The sequence below is a fragment of the Parasteatoda tepidariorum genome, chromosome 7 (assembly GCF_043381705.1).
Source record: "Parasteatoda tepidariorum isolate YZ-2023 chromosome 7, CAS_Ptep_4.0, whole genome shotgun sequence".
Taxonomy (NCBI): domain Eukaryota; kingdom Metazoa; phylum Arthropoda; class Arachnida; order Araneae; family Theridiidae; genus Parasteatoda; species Parasteatoda tepidariorum.
Window position 1 is genome coordinate 47,319,839 of NC_092210.1, and position 20,003 is coordinate 47,339,841.

The 20,003-nt window shown below is 31.7% G+C and overlaps 2 protein-coding genes across 6 annotated transcripts in view; one reads left to right on the top strand and one right to left on the bottom strand.

Moving 5' to 3' along the window:
• Positions 1 to 17,335, bottom strand: part of LOC107451579 (E3 ubiquitin-protein ligase Rnf220) — a 97,682-nt gene extending 80,347 nt beyond the window's left edge. For 4 of the 5 annotated variants that reach the window (XM_043046897.2, XM_043046896.2, XM_043046895.2 and 1 more), the window contains exon 1: positions 17,196 to 17,335. In XM_043046897.2, coding sequence (XP_042902831.1) covers positions 17,196 to 17,217 — 22 coding nt within the window. In that variant the 5' untranslated portion in view covers positions 17,218 to 17,335. The remainder of the gene's footprint in view (positions 1 to 17,195) is intronic. The other variant, XM_071183378.1, reaches the window with a different exon arrangement.
• A 1,239-nt stretch (positions 17,336 to 18,574) lies between these two features.
• Positions 18,575 to 19,550, top strand: LOC107451561 (V-type proton ATPase 16 kDa proteolipid subunit c-like). The gene has a single exon (XM_016067700.3). It carries the CDS (start codon positions 18,636 to 18,638, stop codon positions 19,116 to 19,118), a length of 483 nt encoding a protein of 160 aa, XP_015923186.1. The 5' UTR covers positions 18,575 to 18,635; the 3' UTR covers positions 19,119 to 19,550.
• The last annotated feature ends 453 nt before the right edge of the window (positions 19,551 to 20,003 follow it).

Below are 20,003 nucleotides of genomic sequence, written 5' to 3' on the forward strand. Positions count from 1 at the left end.
TTTTTATTAATTCCTCCAAAAATGCACCGTAATATCTTTCTCTCAAATATGCTCAGCATTTCTTCATCTGCACGAGTCAATGTCCATGTTTCACAAGCATATGTTAAAACTGACCTAATGAGGCCTTTAAATAATAACAGCTTTGTTTTTCTCTTGATTACATTTGATCTTAAAAACTTTCTTAATCCATAAAGGCACCTATTTGCTGCTGTGATTCTCTTTCGTATTTCTGCAGTTACATCGTTCCTGTTATTTATTTCAGAGCCTAAATACGTGAAGCTGTCCACTACCTCGAATGAATGTCCCCCAATTTTTAGATGGGTACTCCTGTGGGCTGTTTTAGTACAAGGCATATATTTAGTTTTATTTTCATTTATTTTTAGACCCATCTTCAGGGCCTCTTTCTCTAAAGAAATAAAGGCCTCTTCAAGTGCTCTTGGTGTTCGAGCAATAATTCCTATATCGTCAGCAAAAGCCAACAATTGTATTGACTTATTAAATATAGTTCCTCTGTTATTGATTTTTGAATGTCTTATTACCTTTTCTAATGCTAGATTAAAGAGGAGACAGGCTAAAGAATCTCCCTGTCGCACACCATTTTTTATTTCTAATGGCTCTGATAAACAATTCTGTATTTTTACCTGCAAATTTTATGAGCTCATAATATAATGCAACACTAAAAGCAACTTTTTAAAAATTAAAAATTTAAAGACAAAAAATCTTTTACAAAACTATGGTTTTCCTTAGTGAGATGTTTTTTTCGTTAGTGATTATTCCAATCAGTTGCCCTTGTAATATGACATCTATTTCTTCCAGTTAAAGTGTTGAAATATAAAGTTTTCCATTGAATTTTGATAAATATATCTCGTTCCTGTGATATAAATGTTCCTACTTTCTTCTTTAATTAAGGATTCCATCATATGATTTTTTACCCGATTAATATTCACCTAAAACATTGAGAATCGATTTTCGACTATTATTTTTTAATGTAATATATATCGATATTGATTATATTGAAACTATTTTAAATAACAGATGAAAAGTTGCTTAGAAACTCTAATTTCGAGTTTAAGGTTGTGGAAAAAGATTGAAATTTCTCTCCCATTTATATCAAGTCGAGATGACTAAATGGTTATAAAACCCACTGAGAAGGAATGAGGTTTGATCCTCTATGGCGACTTGAACCTCACCAAGCTTCCATCTGCGCACAATGCTGTCAATGTTGACAATATACCCAAAATAATGTCGTTGGTTAAGAAATCGTTTAGTCTTAACATCCATGGACTTCCGCGTCCACAACTTGCTGTTGTGGTGAAGTTTTACTTACCCATTTATATTAATTAAAACAAAATTTGTTGTATTAAAATAAAAATACATAATGTAGAATTTCATACATTTAATTCAAATCATTTAATGCACAAAATGCTCGAAAAGCTGCCTCTTATTTCAATATTGTTTTTTATTTTTCATAATTATTTTCAATCTAGAAAACATTTTTAATTTTGAAAAATCCAACAATACTGAAGTCTTTCTTTTTTTCGAAACAAATCATTAAAACAAATGTAGCACTTATTTCAGCAAAAAGCATCAAATACTATTTTACCATTTTATGTTTAAAAAAGAAATGCTAAATTCTGGATTTAGCATATAATATTATTTAACAAATACCCATTAAGAGAATTGCCTGATGGTATAACACATTCAGTAGAAAATAATAGGAAAAAAAAAACACTTATATCCATAACCCATTACTAACGACGAATTTTTATTTTACGGGCATTACCCAAAAACAACTTGCGAACCATCTCTAACGAGAGACCTTTTCTTCACGAATATTTAATTTGGCGCCCTCCGAAAATTAAAAAATCATTTCTCGCCCTTTTAATTACTTTTTCTCGCAAACGAGGGGTTAAAAACGTTTTTTTGATGCCCTTTCATTTTCCTCTTTTGTTATTTTGTTGCCCCTAAAAGGCGCCGTGGTGTAAAAAACACCCCTGTTCGAACTTTTAAAAGGTTTTGCTTCGTATTTTATGCATTGAATATAACCCAAGCATGTTTACAAATCATCCGCCATCTTTGTACACGATGAAATGCGCCTCGTTACTTTTTAAAACTTGTGAATTTTCATTCCATGACAAAAATCCTTCAATACTTGTACTAATATCATTCAATATACTGTACTAATCAGTGCATTGCTAGAAATTTTAGACCATGTTAAACTATAATGATACTTTAGCACACAGGGAATGATTCGAAGAATAGGGTATTTAAAGCATTGTAATTAAAATTTTGAAAAAGTTTTGTCTAGCAAAAGCACATTTCAAACTGTCAAGAAATAGTAAAATAATGATAAGTTGTAATATTGAATTTTTTTATACTGTCGTTAATTTATAGATCTTTTGTAAAAAAAAAAATTTTTTTTTTAAATTTATTGTTAAATTTCTAAGTTAAAAAATTGTTAATTCTTATTATAGATATCTCAAAATACAGGCTTTAAGAAACTAATACAAGCTGATAATAGAAATAAATTAGCAATGCCTCTTTTATATTGTTCGATTACAAAAGAATTATTCGATTATATAAAGAATATTATTCGATTATAGCAAAAACAGTTCGATGTAAAGAATTTATAAAATTGTATAGCTAATAGTTCTTAAAATAATTTAACAGTATTTAAAACATTTAAAACAAGATAATATAAAATTACCACAGTTTAAAATTAGCAATAAATTTATGATATTGTTAAAATTTATTATTCTTACTGGCTTTGAATGAAACAATGCCAATAAAATTTGCAAAATAATACAATAAAAGATTAGTTTATGCTATTTAATAAAAACCATTACTTAATTAGTTTAAAAAATATGATTTAAGTTCATCAAAACGCAGCTGTAGCAGTCATTGAGGAACATTCTTAGCTGAATTACAAATATAAAATGGTTGAGAATTTAATTTTCAATATTCAATTCCATACACATCATGCCATTCATTCAAACAATGATGCAACTGTCTGTGCAGAACATTTATTGAGTACTATGCTACTCTATTCAGAAGCGCTATTGGCTCTCAATTCCTTTTTATGGATGCCAGCATGTGTTCACAAACGCTTGGGCTGATGGAGGAATACTTTGACGACAAAAATATTTAGAAAATGGAGTAGCCAGTTGCATCTCCAGATTTGAATCCAGAACTTGCCTGGGTACTCTTGTCAGAGTAATTGCAGCTCATCACACCTCTTTGAGAACTATTCCGGAAATAAGAACTGTCTTAAGGTAGAAGTACGATTTACTGTCTAAAATGTTTGAAAACTTCATAAAAAGCATGGGAGTTTCGTTGCGATATCTGCATAGCCGTAAGGAGTCTTAGTCCGTTTCGCTGTATCTTTTTTGGACTATTTTACTGTGAAGCTCATTAACTCATTCTGAGTTCATGTCTTTAGCAGTCGTTTTGTTATAGTTTTTGTCACACTTTGATGTACTCTTTTATAAATTTTCACTTGATTTGGGTTACTATTTCCCAAGTTCTTCGCGGAAATGTGTTTGTTCCGATAATTTTATACATGAGAGTAGAATGTAATGGTGAAGGCTGAACTTGATTACAATCATTTGTATACAAACTTGCTAATTACCTAAATACAATCTGACGAAAAGTTTTTACTTTTGTAACCCAGGAAATGCTACTAACCTAACAGAAAACAAACTAACTGTTCACGTAACAGCATATAAATTTTCGACACAAAAAATTTATGACATTCTAGTTGTCTTGGCAACAAAACAATAAGAGAAATCATATTGAAGAATTTAATTTCATTGATATTTTAATGTTTTGAAAAAGTTTTTTATGTTTGCTAAAAGTTTTTTTCAAGATATCTTCTTAGGGAAAAAAGGCCAATCATTTGTCGTATGATGTGCCGAAGCCATATTAAGATTAGATACTAAGTATCATTAACAGCCAGAAAAGGCAAATATTATTTTGAGGTTGTAAAGCCTTCGAAATTATTCAATAAAATAATTATTTTTAATAAAAATAAATTTAGTTCAAACTTTCTTCACTACTTTAAATACATTCATTGATTTTTATTATTATAATAAAGTAAAGAAGTAGTACAAGGGATTATTAAGAAAATTTCTAACTTGAAAAAGATAGTGATAGTAAAAGACTTTAAATTCACTTGGGATTTCCTGAAAGCTAAATCGGAAGATACGAATAACTTTTAAACGTGATAAATCATATTTTAATTTTTTAAAGTAAATATCTCATTTAATAAATAGACTTTGTCTAGATAGAACTACTAATATACGAATCGTATCAGACGAATCGTAGTAGACAAACATTGTTAATACATACATAGAGAGCATTATCATTTTTCAATGCCTTATAGAGACAGCCTATGTAAAAGTTAAGTTATTGACCTAGTTAGCCTTGATAATGTAAAAAATCTTCATGTCAACAATCAAAGCAAGATTAGCGAAAAAGTTTAAAAGATACTTTCCTAGAATATCTGAAAGTTCTCAATTTTTGGTGGTGGTACTTATTCATGCAGCTTAGATTAGCTCTAAACCAGGTCCATAAACTTAGAGGCAAACATTGATGTTTTTAGGAATAGGTCCTTCACAGTAATGTTGAGACAGTCTGAGATTTGCTCCGGGGGTGCTGGAATATTTCATGGTGGAAAAATTTTCAATTTATTGTAACTACCTAAGGATACGCACTATCTTTAAATAACAATAATTTAAATGAAATATTTGGATTAAATTCTTACAAAGTCACTTCTATCATGGAACTATTTCAATACAGCTATTAAATAATGGAATCCGTAACGGAATTGACCTCACCTCAGATTTACAATTTTTTATTAAGTTAAAAAGTAGTTTAAAAACAGTCAGTGGAAAACATAGATCTGATAAAATTTGTTTAAGAAAAGAAAAATATTATGGAAACCTTTTAAATTTTCCCCTTTCAAATGTATTTTTATAGAGATGCTTAATATTTAAAGAAACTGATGTATGAAACAAATAAAATATGAGGCTCTTTGCAAATAGTGCCAGTGTTTTGCAATGGGCCGGGCTCATTGGAAAAGTCCTCAGTAGTTTCTAGTCTGTAGGATATTTTTTATACCTATTATAATCAGCCTATGCCTTTAAGTCAGTTAGGAAGTGTGGGCAGATTTACTCAACCGGAGTGAATTTGCATAGGATCACTGCATTAAACTTTAAATAAGGCTGTTTAAAATAGCCCTTCTGTCTTGAAATAAATCACTCTAATTGAGCCACGAATGATGTGGCCTAGGGGATATAGCGCTCGACTCCCAATGAGGTGGACTGGGTTCGAATCCCAGGCTTGTTAATATGCATTCCGCACCCAGCTCGCACCGGCCACAGTGCTAAAGTAAAATATCTTCAGTGGATCAGGGATGGAGTACCCTTGACGTCAGGCTTGCCGTGGGAGGTTTTCCTCTCCATGTAACACAAATACGGGTTAGTTCCACAAAAAAGTCCTCTACGAAAGCAAATTTCTCCCAATACTTGATCCAGGAGTTCCCTTGTCTTCTGGATTTGGTTCATATTTACAAGACAATGGTACATTGGTAGTCGTAAACCCTAAATTGGGTCGGCTGTTCAACGACGGTTAAAAAAATTAGTCAGAGCAGGAGCCGTGATGGCTCAGGTGATAGAGCGTTCGCCTCTAATTAGGTCACCTGGGTTCGAATCCCAGAGGTGGCAGGTAGTTACGAATTCTGCTCCAGACTCGTACCGACCACAGTGCTAACGTAAATTATCCTCAGTGAAAGATGGATCATGGGTTAGAATCCCTTTGCCGTTGGAGGTTTTCGTGGTTTTCCTCTCCATGCAACGCGGGTTAGTCCAACACCTCCTAGAAGAGAGTAGGCCTCAGCACGGATCAATTTAGTAGTCCAACGTAGAGAACGTAAACTGCTCAGTGTAGGAAAATAAGAAAGACATTATTACTTTTGGACTAGTAAAGGATCAAATTTCTTGTTAATGTTAACCCGTGCTGAGGCCTTCTCTCTTCTAGGAGGTATTGGTTAGTTCCACCAAAGAAGTCCGACGCGAAGGCTAGCTTGTTCCAATATTTGATTCAGGATTCACCTGGTCTTCTGGGTTTGATTCAAAATTACAAGGCTACGCAGTTGAACATTGATAGTCATAAACTCAGAATTAGGTCGACTGCTCAACACTGGTTATAAAATGTAATATAAAATTAGCCTAAGGGAAATGAACTTACTGCAATCTGCTGAAAAAGTGTCAGACTGATTATAAAATACTGTAGATTTTTGTAATTAACTTAGCACATTACAAAAAAGACTATAGCTCCTTACAAAGAGCTCCATTTTTACATTATTCTACGCCATTAATATTATTCTATTAATTCTTCAGTATTTTAATAATTCGGTTATCAAACATAAAGCTACGTGATTCAATTCAGAATTTCAATTTAATTAACATTTAAAAAAAGCAGTTATATAATTCAAAGTTTTAAACTTTTTTAGACTTCACATCACAAGAACTTTTAATCATTCTATTTTATCATTAACTTTTTATCATTCTTTTTTCACTCCTAAACCATAAATGGCGATGTCTTGGAGTTTGACAAATAAATAGAGCATGTCCATATTCTATAGTGAGTGAACATAATCGTTGGATGCTTTATGCATATTTAATGAGTGAAATAAGGCTCTAATGGTGTCCGGTCGACTTGCCTTTCAGCACAAAACTTGACATTTACCAAATCGTCCAATCAAATGATGCATACTAAAGGGAGTTACTCAATGGTCGAGACGCTTTCATGAACTTCCGAAATTCCTTTTTTTTTTCTCTCGCTTTTCACTGAGTCATCTAATTTGCTTGTATAGCACACATGATATCGATCGTATAACAATTTAATCAGCGATACATAAAAATGGTGTTGAAAATCTATTCAAACAATTTAAAAATTGATTCAGATCAGTTTTCTACGTCATGTTTTTAAATGAACAGAGCGCAAAGAGAAGAAAATCAAACTTTTTAATAACTTTTGATTTCATGATCGTCATTTCGCGTACCAGGATTCAATTTAAACGGATCGTGGGCCTAACTTTAATTATTCAAGTGAAAACGATATTTTAAATTACGTAATCAAAAACTTACTTTCTCTAAGAAAAATAAATAATAAAAAAACACGTCTTTTTTACTATCGATTTGGGCTCTTAACCTACAAAACACGAAAGGCAACCGCAATCAGGAAAATCTATATAGTCAACAGTTTAGGCATTTAGAAAGGTGTAACGGTTAGGTCACCTTAATATTGATTTTTATTTTTGAGAGTTTCACTATCTCCAGAACTAATTAACTGAATCAAAAAATTTTGCACGCAATTTTAAGGCTTACAGATAATTCCATGTAAAAAATTACTTTTTCATAATTAGTTATTAGTTTTTATTACTTAATTTAATAAAGGGAAAAAAATACATGAATTGTAAGATATGCAAGTTTTTACACTACAATTTACTCTACGTAATATTAATTTTAAAAAAATTTGAAGGAAATCAGTTGAATGGCTCTTGAGAAATGAAAGTTTAAAAATACGACTACTTCGAGAGGGTGAGATACGCAAAAAAATGAAATTTAGTTCCCGCCTAAACTATAGGGACTATACTTTCCTACTTGCGGGCACAGTTCTCCCATATTTTGAGGGTTATGAATCTGATTCCGTCGGGGAAAAACATGTTTATACAGAGAAAACTGTTTTTCTTGAATTTGAAACTTGAAATATTTTTTTCACTAATTAGCAAAAATCAAGATTAGATCCTCGAACCATTAAGATTGAATCTTAGCACATCGGAATGTGATCAAAAGTTATTAAGGTAAAATCAAGATTAGATCCTTGAACCATTAAGATTGAATCTTAGTACATCAGAATGTGATCAAGAGTTATTAAGGTATTTTTTTAATTAAAATTTAACTTTGGCGTTAGATAGATTATCATTTTGCGGGAAGCTAATTAATTTTTACTATTAATCAATTAAAATATTTATCAAATTTCAATTTTTTTTACTGCACATCAAATTTAAATTTTGGAACTATGTAAGCATATAGAGGCTGAGTCCTACGTTCAATATTAAAGGTATAACGAAAATTAACTGAAACCCTTTAATTTAAAAAATAATGCAACAAATTCCACGCAAATGTATGCACATTATTTTTTTTTCTATTCTCACATAATCTTAATAACCTTTAAAAGAAATGTTTTTTCTTCATTTTATTTAATGCATTTTTTCAGTGAATGCATAAAATCATGCATTTTATAGAATGTCTATATCCATAGTATAAAATGTCTAAAATTAACTCTTTCAAAGTATTAATATTCCGCACATTGCATAGGACTTTCTAAAGAACGATTTTTAGAAAAATCTAAATGTATTCGATAGAGTGACTATGCAAATTATATAATAATTCTCGCATTTTATACTTTGCTTAGTGATCATTAGTTATTCTATAATGCTTAGGCGTTCCAACAATAACTAGTCAATGCAGATAATAATTTTCACGTTTTTCTAGAATATGCCAATTATTCTATAGAGCACAATTCATTCAGTGACATTAACACTGCCAATTTATCCCTTTCAATCATTCTACCAATAAAAGTCAAAACTTCACCCATCAGAACGTCACTTTTTGGCAAGTTTACTTCATGAGCAAAAGTTAAAGGCCAGGGAAAAAAGTTCACACAAAAAAAGGAATGCGTTGTTTCCTTAATGCAGAAAACAGTTAAAGCGGAACAGTTCTGCAGTTAAAGCAGCTAATTAAATTAAAAGGCAAAGGGAAAACGTTTAAAAATGTCCCCACTTTTAGAGATCAGATCATAGGGGAGAAGTAGGGGTAAATCCTGTCACTCCTCGCATTCGATCCCCATCATTCATTTCCGATCCCAGTGATGCGCAAGATGAACGTAAATATTAAGCTCTAGATTGTAAAAAAAAGATATTATTTAGAAATTAAAGTTCTCCATTTTCATTATTTATGTGTCTCTTTTTTCAATGTTTCTTTTTTTACATTTATTTTTATCTATTAACCTTTAAAAATACTTTATGGTTTACATGAAGTAGAGAAAAAAAAACGATATGAAGCAATTTATACAGATTTAGTACAATAAGTATAATCATAATAACAAATAACTGTATTTGATTTGACTACCTAAATAGAAATTTCCTGAATCGTGAGAAATAGTTTTGACATTGTTGATTCATTCCTGGGACATGTAATTTCCCATTATTGCGATTAAAACTGACAGGTCAAATCATGTAATTTAATGAATCTAGACTTAGTTTTTAAATCTAACATTTAAGTTAACTAGCCCATAAAAAACACACGTTTGAACGAGGAAATTGTGCACTGTTTGAACAAAATCTAGCTACATATATACACGCTGGTTTAGAGGTTATCTTCCTTCTACCTCCACTTTGATGGAAGCTATTAGGTTTACTAAAGATTAATAAATTTTCATAAAAGGACATATTTATTTATATTTAATATAATTTATTTAAGCATTTTGTAACTGTCCAGAATCTAGGAGTAACTAGCACTTAACATCACAAGCAAGTCTTCACCTTTTTTATGATTTATTTCTCTAGCTTGATACCTTTTCTTGCATCTTTTTTTTACAATCAGCATTACACAAAGAAACAAAGTCCTTCACTTTGTTGATGTGCAATTACGAATCCTTAAACTGGTCATTAAAAATATCTAAAATTAAGAAAAAAGAGGGCATATATGCCAACAAACCACTGAGGTTATTTATCCGATGATATACTTTTTCATCTGAACCTTATACTGCCTGTGTTTCCTATAACATTAAAAAAAATTGAAAGTTCAAAACTTGTATTTTTTATCACAATTACTACTAGCATGAATTTCGGGAAACCCTGTATTTTGAAAGAATATACTTATGCATACTTTATCTAAACAAGCAAAAAAGAAAAAAAAGTATATATGCAGTGATCTAGCCTTTTAAATTTCTTATAAAAATCTGGATTGATGCATAATATCAAATAAAATATTTTTTTCAATTACCCGCTTTGAAATTAAACTTAAGAACATAACCAATTGCTATTTCGACATGAATGCAAATCGCTGAGAAATCTTACTATTTAACAGAAGCATATTTAAATACATATATTATCAAAATACACAAAAAAAATATTCGTATACAATAATAATAAACTTTCCGAAATTCAAAACTAAAATTTCTAGCTCAGAAATTCGTGTTTGCAGAGGCACCTGTCAGTACCTTTAATTTTAATTAAAATTCCAGAGGAATACGTGATTCAAAATCGAATTTTGAAAATACAATACATTAGATTCATACATTGCTCTAGCTGCTGGTTGCTGAGAATTTCCTCAATTTCGCTGGAGCCTACTTAGACTCATACTCTATCAAAATCTATTTCCTAAAATGTCTGCAGGAGTTCCATTTGGAATTCTAGCGGGATCCATAACTACAAATAAAACATATCCTACTATTCCTGATTTAAAATTGAGTTTCTGAGCAGATATCCAATCAATTGCTATCTTATCCTGACTGCTAGAACAAATTTTAGGAAGGACACTCCGGGTTTCGATCTTCAAGAAGGGGGGGGGGGATCTCGTAATGCCTTAAATGAAGGAAATAACCTTGGTAACAGATCCCGATCTCTCGTCGTTTACGACCATTAACGTTTCCGGAAATGTCTATCTCCGCTTTTCTCTCCAGTGTCCGGTACTTTATCCAGGGATCAAGGTTGACCGATGAATTAGGGATTAGGACCTCCACTAACTGAGCCTACTTTTTCGTCTACACCGTGATTGTAAGCCTTAATTCGCTGTTCGCGAACATTTTGTCGACAAACTTACCACCTTTGTCGTCGGTCAAGTAGGGTCGTTAGAGTTGGGGATTACTGAAATATCAAAGCAGCTTTGCTGTCTGCCATTGTTGCCCACTTTTAATTGGGATTCAACTACCTATTGGGACAAATTTTACAAGCGCTAAGAGTTTCGCTTAGAAACTTACACGGCCATTTTTTTTATATATATAATTAGCAAGACTTTCCTCTGAAAACTGGAATAGTACTTTTTTTCTCTCCATTATCTTCCATAAATCAATAATAGTCTCCTTATTCTTGTAATTTTGAGTTCAACCCAAGTCTATGTCTTCTAAGTTGATATAGAATCAATTTAAAAAAAAAAAAATTAAAATTCGTGGTGACTGTTTTTGGTTAAAATAACCATCGTTAAAGTTAAATAAAGAGGAAAAGTGTTAAAATTTAGTCCAAGGTACTCCAATCATTGTTTTGGGTATTACTAGTGACGCATTTTATCAGAAGTATTGCCTCTGGATATAAAATTCCCACGCCAACTTATCTCCTGAAAAAAATTGCCGAATGAAATAGTCAACCAATTTTTGAGTTTTCGAAAACTACTGTTGAACTTCGTGGGCTTATAATTTTGGTAGCCATAAGATAAGGGAGTTCTTGGATCAAGTATTAGGAAAAACTTGCTTTCATGGAGGACTTTTTGGTTTGCACGTTATTGATGGATTCGCTATATGGAGAGGAAAACTATGAAAACCTCCCACAGTTAATCCGACGCAAGGGGATTCTAACCCATGATACCCTTACCACAGAAAATACGTCAGCAATGTGATGGGTACAAGCATAGAGCAGAATTCGCATTAACCAGCTTTCAAACCTGGTACATTTCACAGGAGAGCGAGCACTCTATCCATTGAGCATTTATTATCTATTTAACCTTGACGTATTGAATACAGCCAGTATAAAACAGAAACGTTTCTGGAGTTCATGAGGTCCTAGAACAAAACACTTTTCTGAGCCCTTTTACTATTTTTATATAGAGGAGACGTGGCGGCTCAGGGGATCGAATCCTTCCAATGAGGTGTATGGGTTCGAATCCTAGTGGTGGCCGGTCAGTAGGAATTTCGCTCATGACTCGCGCCGACCACATTGCTGGACGTGAAATACCCTCAGTGGTAGACGGATCATAGGTTAGAGTCCCCTTTCCGTCAGGCTAGCCATGAAGGGCTTCGTGGTTTTCCTCTCTGTGTAACGCCAATTTGGGTTAGTTCCATCAAGCCGTCCTCCGCGAATTCAAATTTCTGCAAATACTTGGTCCAGTAGTCTCCTTCTCTTTCGGATTAGGTTCAAAATTAGAAGGATACGGAGATGAACATTAGTAGTCGTAAAAATGGGTCGACTGTTCAACGACGGTTATAATATTATAATATAATATTTTCAATAAGTTGAGTCTCGAAAAATAGATAACATATAATCCAAAAAAATCTACCTTAAACTTTCGCTTTATTTATTTAATTAGATCATTGGACATTTTATTTTTGAATTCTCATTTTTAAGAGCAAACACTTTAACATTTTATTATTTTCTTAAAATTTAATTCTGAAATTTTAGTTTGTAGCTTAGTTTTTATCAATGATATATCAAACTAAGGACCTTTAGAAATGAGGAATTTTCAGTTTAAGAAACTTTTTTGTAAAACCATGTAATCTTATTTTCTAGTTTTGCCATTTTGATTTCTTTGAAGAAATTCGTAACGATCACTGTATCTGGGCTTTAAGCCTAAACTATTACATCTATGATTGCAATTGGGAAACTAAGTTTTTGAATTTTTAATACCACAACTCAATTTCATTATTTTAAAATACCTTACCCCGGATCCCCTAAAAATGTCGGGAACTGGGTAAATGCTATGATCTTTTTAAGTTACTCTTGAAATATATGTGATTTTTTTTATAAAGAAAACAAACTCATATTTAAAGAATTTATAAGAACCACATATCTTGTATATCTATGTCGCCTGATACATATTATCTTTGTATATGATGCCTGATAACCAGCAATATATTTTATATCTTGGAGAAAATATGCAATCTGTGGAAAATCTCACTTTTTTTCTTCGCCTGAAACCAAACATGGCGTATAGATAGTACCGCGATATTTACAAGGTTTTAACTGAAGTCTTGAGTGGAGCTTAGTTTCTTTAACGATTCCCAGTTGTCTAGTTGGGAGCCACTCGAATTTTGATTGCCTATTTTCACGGCATAACGAGAAAAATAGCTATTGGACGCAATTACGCGGAACATAGCAATCCTATCATAACAATAACCATGCAACCATTTCTTTTGAAATTTTTTTTTCAATTTTTATTTACTAAGATATTTGTTGATGATTTCAGACGAAAGAATTTAAATATATAGTTTTTACACTACAATAAACACGCGTTTGATCTATTTACTTTTCCACACTCTTTTTAGAAATGTACTGAGATGTAGAAAATATTTGTCATAAAAAAATTCTCGAGGTAAAAATAAAAATTGAAGTGACACTCTAGAAGTAGTGTGACTAGAAAATGTTTTACTATCACACATACTTTTACACACTAGGACACTAGTAAAACACTTACTATCACACTACTTTTACGCCCTATTATACAAGTAAAACATTATCACACTACTTTTACACACTAGTAAACGCTATCACACTACTTTTACACACTATGACTCTAGTAAAAAACTATCAAGCTACTTTTATGCACTATTACACAAGTAAAACTCGATCAAACTATTTTTACCCGCTAGTAAAACACTATCAACTACTTTTACACATTACTTTTACGCACTACTTTTATTACACTACTATTATCACACTACTATCACACTAGCTAAACAATTACTATAACACCACTTTTACACACTATCATGGTAATTTTTTTATTTTGAGTTCAACTTTTCGTTAAAAACATTGTTAGAATTATTTATTTAAATCGCCATACGTTGGCAGCTAAACTGAGCTATTCATTGCTCCTGGGTTTCAGCACTTATTGAAAAGTATATAGTTATTGTTTAAATTAAGTTGGAACTTCCAACTTTTTGAACATTGAAAGAAATTATTTATTTAAGAAAAATTGCTATTATCTTAATTATTTATCATATTCTTTCAAAAGTGTTTACTTATTCTTTCTTTAACTTAGCTGTTCTGTTGCAACCATCTTTAATATATTTATAATCTTTGTCAAAAATAAAAATAAAAAAGTAAACACACCCAAGATCCCTAATTGAAATTTAAACATAGAAAAATAAAAAATGCTATCGAAATATAAAGAATCACTATTGAGGAAAGCGATCCTTTAAATATCAGAACCTCTTTGATTACCGGAGAAAAGAGAGAATTTTCAAAAACGATTATTAGAAGCACCAAGATTCCTCAGAAAACAAAGTTGCTCTTATTATTTTTTAATTCCATCTTCCTCACAACCAATTCGAGTAAAAATATTAGGGGGACCGGAAAGTAATGTCGTTTCGGCGCATTTGATATTTGTTACAAAGATTTTATTTTTAATCAATAATGTATTCACCCTCGCTACCTTTCAATGCCGGATAAAAAAAAAATAATCGAAACGGCTTGGGAAAAAAAATGAATTGGTTTATAAGACTAACGAATATTTAATGCCGCTGAAACGACATTACTTTCCGGTCCCACTAATATATGTCACAGGCTATGATTACCGTATGCATATCTTTTACGGTATGCACCCTGTATGCATTCCGTAAACAAAAATTAATAACTTACTATAATAAATTTACTAACATACTATAATTATCATGCCCTTATAAGCATTGTATAGTTCCTAGCTCTTTAATTTCATTTAATTCTTAAAAACATATTTAATTATCAATCCCTTTCTTAATAATTATTAACGATAACATATTTTTCCCTGACTCACAAAACTGGATGTCAAATTCATTTTCTTGAGTTACTTACATGATGACATAAAAATTTACTGTTATATGTTGTCTATTATTTTTTAATGTTTTTTGGAGTTTCCTTCTTTTACCAAATTATTTTTAAAGCGAGAGAAAAGATTGGATTGGTCCGACTTTTAATAAATAAAGTAAAGCTAGTAAAGTATTAGTAAAGCTTATTTGTCATATATCTCCAATTATGAATCGCTTTTTCCATAAATCCACTACTTTCACAAATTTATTTCTGAATTAATTTTCGATCTAGCAGGTCATGGGAGTTTTTAACCCCTGTAGCTTATTTTCTATTTATTATATTGGAGATAGTATATTAATTTTTCATGTGTCTCCAATTATGAATCGCTTTTTCCATAAATCGACTACTTTCGCAAATTTATTTCTGAATTAATTTTTGATCTAACAGGTCATGGGAGTTCTTAACTCCAGTAGCTTATTTTTTTTATTTATTATAGTGTGTAAAATTAGAATTTATGCTGGAACAATTTTCTAACATTATGGTAAATCATGATACAACTGAAGAAACTCTTTAGATATCTGAAGATCTAGAGGGGGGGGGAGAGAATGATTTATTTTTATTTTTCGCAAAAATGATGATTGAATCACCATTTAATACATTTTGAGGATTACAAAGGCTTGATAAATCAATAGCATGGAAAACTGGTTCTTTTCGAGAGTTATTACATAGTGAAGACTGGTCATGTTGTGAAACAATAGTTCCTGTCCTAGTTGAAATTAATTTTTTTTCTCAGAATTAGATTTTCATGGACATTAACCGTTCTTCCTCCTTGTTAATTGTATTTATATTCCCCCCTCTAATATTGAAGTGAGATCTTCCTCTTTTTAACTGGATATGCAGATAATAAAGTACAAAGAAATTTGTAAGCTACTGTTTGTATCTCACTAAAGTATTGAATCTACAACTACATCACTTCAAACTTTTATTTCAAAATCTAAACTAATAAACTCAGTTAATTAAATTTAATATGAACCATTGATATTCTTTAAATCATGGAAACAGCAGAGAAAAATAAATTAACAAATGATAAAATTAAAAAATTTTTAGACAACAAGGAATTATGATAAGTCAGTCATTATTGCAAAAAAAGGTCACTTTTTTAACAACTGTAGCTTCAAAATTTGTATTACTTTATTTTCAGACAGAAAATTAAGTAAATAAAAAAAAATTCCACGAGATGCGAAACCAAGTGAACGAGTCGCTTAAATATTCGAATCGAATGGAACGATAACTTATTTAAGCGAAGACGAGATCAATTTCACTAATGCGAACTTAGAGCAAAAGGGTGTGACAAACTTCTCCCCCCAGAAAAATTCACTTTGTCACTCGCACAGGAACAACATATTCTATTAAAATCTCATTGGACAACTAGAAAAGCAACTGCTCTAATTGGCTGTGGCATGTGTTCGCTTGAAATCTGATTATATTTATCGCTAAATTAAATGAGAAAGTCAAAATCCAGAGAAGTCTTTCTAAAACAATACCATCAACTCTCTTCGCGACTTTGGAAGATTTGTCTTTCTAAGCGAATGAGGAAATGGAGTGCCAAAAATGGAGTTGGAATTCCATAAATCATTCATGAAAATGGCGATAATACTGAAGATTTAAAAAAGTGGCTATTTACCATTCTTTTTCTTCATAAAAAAGCATCAATTGTAAACACATTATATACATGCAAATTAAAAAAATTAAATAAAAAAGTTTGACAGCATTGAACGCGTACGGATGTTCAACAGGACATATAATATAGTGCCCGTCACACACAGAGACAAAAACTTCATTTTATGCTAAAAAGTAAGAGTTTTCAATTAGTTGCTTTTTTATTTATTTGTTTGCTTTTTAAGTTTAATTACAAAGTTAAGTTTATTAATATATTTATTTTTTGCTTTATTTTTATTCAATTCTTATTTTTATTGAAAGTAATTGAAAGAATTCGCTTGTCTTAATTCATCGAAAAGAGTTATCTATTTCTAGAGTTTGATTTTAAAGATTTATAATAGAACCAAAAAGCTTATTAAATATGATTTGCACCTTAACTTTGTTAACAATAGTGCTGAAAAACTATAATAAATCAAAAAATAAATTGATTTTTTGATTTTGAGAGTCTTTATTTCTCACATCCTGTTAAGAAAATAAACGAACTTTTTTATCGCTCTTAAATATTCTGATTTAAATAATTCACAAAAAAAGTTGGAAGTTCCAACTTAATTTAAACAATAACTATGTACTTTTCAATAAGTGCTGGAAGCCAGGAACAATGAATAGCTCAAGTTAGCTGCCATCGTGTGGCGATTTAAAATTTCAATTCGCAGCACGTGGCATAAACAATGAAACTAAATTTATAATATAATACCTTTATCATTTTGTGAAGACATTCGAAATAATCTATAAGGCTATAATCAAGACACCAATGCAAACACATATAACACTACGCGTCTGTGACCCAAACAACAAAAGCTTACTTTTATTTATTTATTTATTCACATACATGTGTGTTCAGTATGTATCTTTGTGCTGCTCTTTAATTTGTGCTATCTGTTCCTTAGCATGACAAGAGCTTATAAGCCGTTCTTTGTAATGAGCACACAAGCCTGCACGTGTACGTGTAAGAATGGATAAAAATAGTGTATTCAATAGAAAAAAATGATTAATAAATTCTTGTACCTAGAAGAGATAACACAAATTAAAGAAGGATAGCTCAAAAATACACTCAGAGTTGTGGAGAGAATCGAACCCGTTACCTCCAAGCTTCAGGGTTCTTGGAATTACAGTTAGACTGCTTGCTTTTATCGCTTGACATTGAGACCGTTGAAGTTTAGATCCAAATCTTTTTTTAAAATGTGAAGGGTATGATTAGTAATTAGAAAATAGATCGTATAAAAATTCAAAATTTCTGAGATGTATAGAGCATTGTTACTAATTATAGCTAGTTGTAGGCATCAGCACTAAAATTAAAAGGACTGAGTACAAGTACGAAAAAAGAACATTGGTGCATGTTTAAGTTGAAGTTCATTTACGTCGCACTAGAGCTGCACAATGGGCTATTGGCGACGGTCCGGGAAACATCCCCGAGGACGATCCGAAGACATGCCATCTCAATTTTGATCCTCTGCAGAGGGGATGGCACCCCGCTTCGGTAGCCCGACGACTTGCACGCGAAGTCGATCACTACGGAAGATCAGTTTAACGAGGACCAATACCGCACACTGATCCAAGTGGTCACCCACCCGCAGCCACTGATGCTTGATTTTGGTGATCTGCTGTTTAAAAACCGCGCATGTTTAAAAACCACAGAGTATCATAAGTACAAGTCTAAAGATTGTAAAATCAAATATTAAATAGTGCTGCGTCAGTGGAAAATCGAATGCAGTTAATGGGTGTATATGAGAAAAGAAAATCTTCAGAACACGACCACTACTATATTCACTAGAATAACTCGTATTTTTTTATAGTGGACGGATATAAATATATATAAGATGAACGAAGAAAAAGACAACCAGAAGATGATGTCAACCAAAAAGAAAAAAAATATATGAAAATTATTTTGGGAAAACTCGATCCTACCATGTGATTTTCCGGCCAATAAAAATGAGCCGACTAATAATGGTAAAATAAATTTAAAAAATGCAGTATCAAATTTGTAGTCATGGTTACTTTCTAGGTTTACCTCAGCATGGATACTTTTGATAGATGCGCAAAAATAAAACGTCATAAAATGATTATGTACATTTGTTTTGATAAGTTCTTCTTTATGATATAGAGTTTTAGCTTATTAAACAGAATATAAACCATTATGGATGCAGATGAGATCGAAATACATATGTATGCTCCTTTCTTCGGTGCTATGGGAGCATTTGCTGCTATAACTTTCTCTTCAATGGGAGCAAATTTTGGAACTTGGAAAGCAGGCAGTACCATTGGTACTGCCGGAGTAGTAAAACCTGATATAGTTATAAAATCACTTCTGCCTGTAGTCATGGCTGGCATTATCGCAATTTATGGTCTTGTCGCTGCGGTTTTAATATCAAATAATATTGCTTCTTCAGCTGAAGGATACACTCTTTACAAAGGATATGTACATTTTGGAGCCGGAATCGCTGTTGGCATGACAGGACTAGCTGCCGGAATTGCAATTGGGATAGCTGGCGATGCTGGAGTACGAGGAATAACCGAAGAGCCTAAGCTGTACGTCGGAATGGTTCTAATTCTCATATTTTCTGAAGTGCTTGGGTTGTATGGTCTGATTGTAGGCCTATTGTTGACCACAAAAGTTTAAGTATTAAAAAAAGTTTTTTTTTCTATCAAGAAGTTGATCCTTACGTACACATAATTTATCAATTGAATTTGAATGCGTGAGAGCAGAGTTGGCAAAATTGGAAACCAGAATGTTCTGGATTGGAAACCAAAAATCTGTTAGTTCGGTTCCAGACAAATGTCTAAGCGTAAAAATAGTCACAAAGTTCTTTGAGTATTAGAAAGAATCATAGTTACAATTAATTTTAGGTAATTACTTTAACCCTGATGGTAACATTTAACGCATTTTTTAGCTTTTAAAAAATCGGTGTCGTTCATGAAAAACTGTGCACTTAAACATTAAAATGGACTACACATTATAAGATTTGAGTTATGGCGTATTGCTTGATGTGACGAGGCTTTGCGGTTTCTTTCACAATTTATCTGGTGCCAAACGAAGAGATGATTATCATCAAAATATTCATCATATTAGTGAATTCATCAAACAGACATTATAACTCAATTTACATATTTTTAAATAAAATTTGGATTTTATTGTACTATTTATAGTAAATATTTCTTATTTATTGTCCTATAAGGAGCTTATCTGTGATTAAAAGGGATTCAATGTTAAGACAATTCTTCCAAGGTTCTGTTTTTTTTAAACAACAATTCCAGAGTGAATTGATGTAATACAAAGTTCCCAGAAGTTCACCGAAGTCAACTCGTACTTGTAGCGGTCAGTCAGCTAGCTGGTGGATAACAACTTTGATCAGGAGTCGATTTCGAAGGGACCGAGGATGCGTGGTACGGGAAATCATTAAACTATTTTAATATAAAATATTAGAGTTCGCACCTCACCTAAGTCGTCTAAGTTATTCCCTCTGTAAAGGAAAAAAAATTATAATGGCATGAATTCGGTTAGGGA

What these genes read in the sequence shown, in the direction of transcription:
- LOC107451561 (XM_016067700.3), top strand. Translation starts at nt 18,636, where the DNA reads ATGGATGCAGATGAGATCGAAATACATATGTATGCTCCTTTCTTCGGT.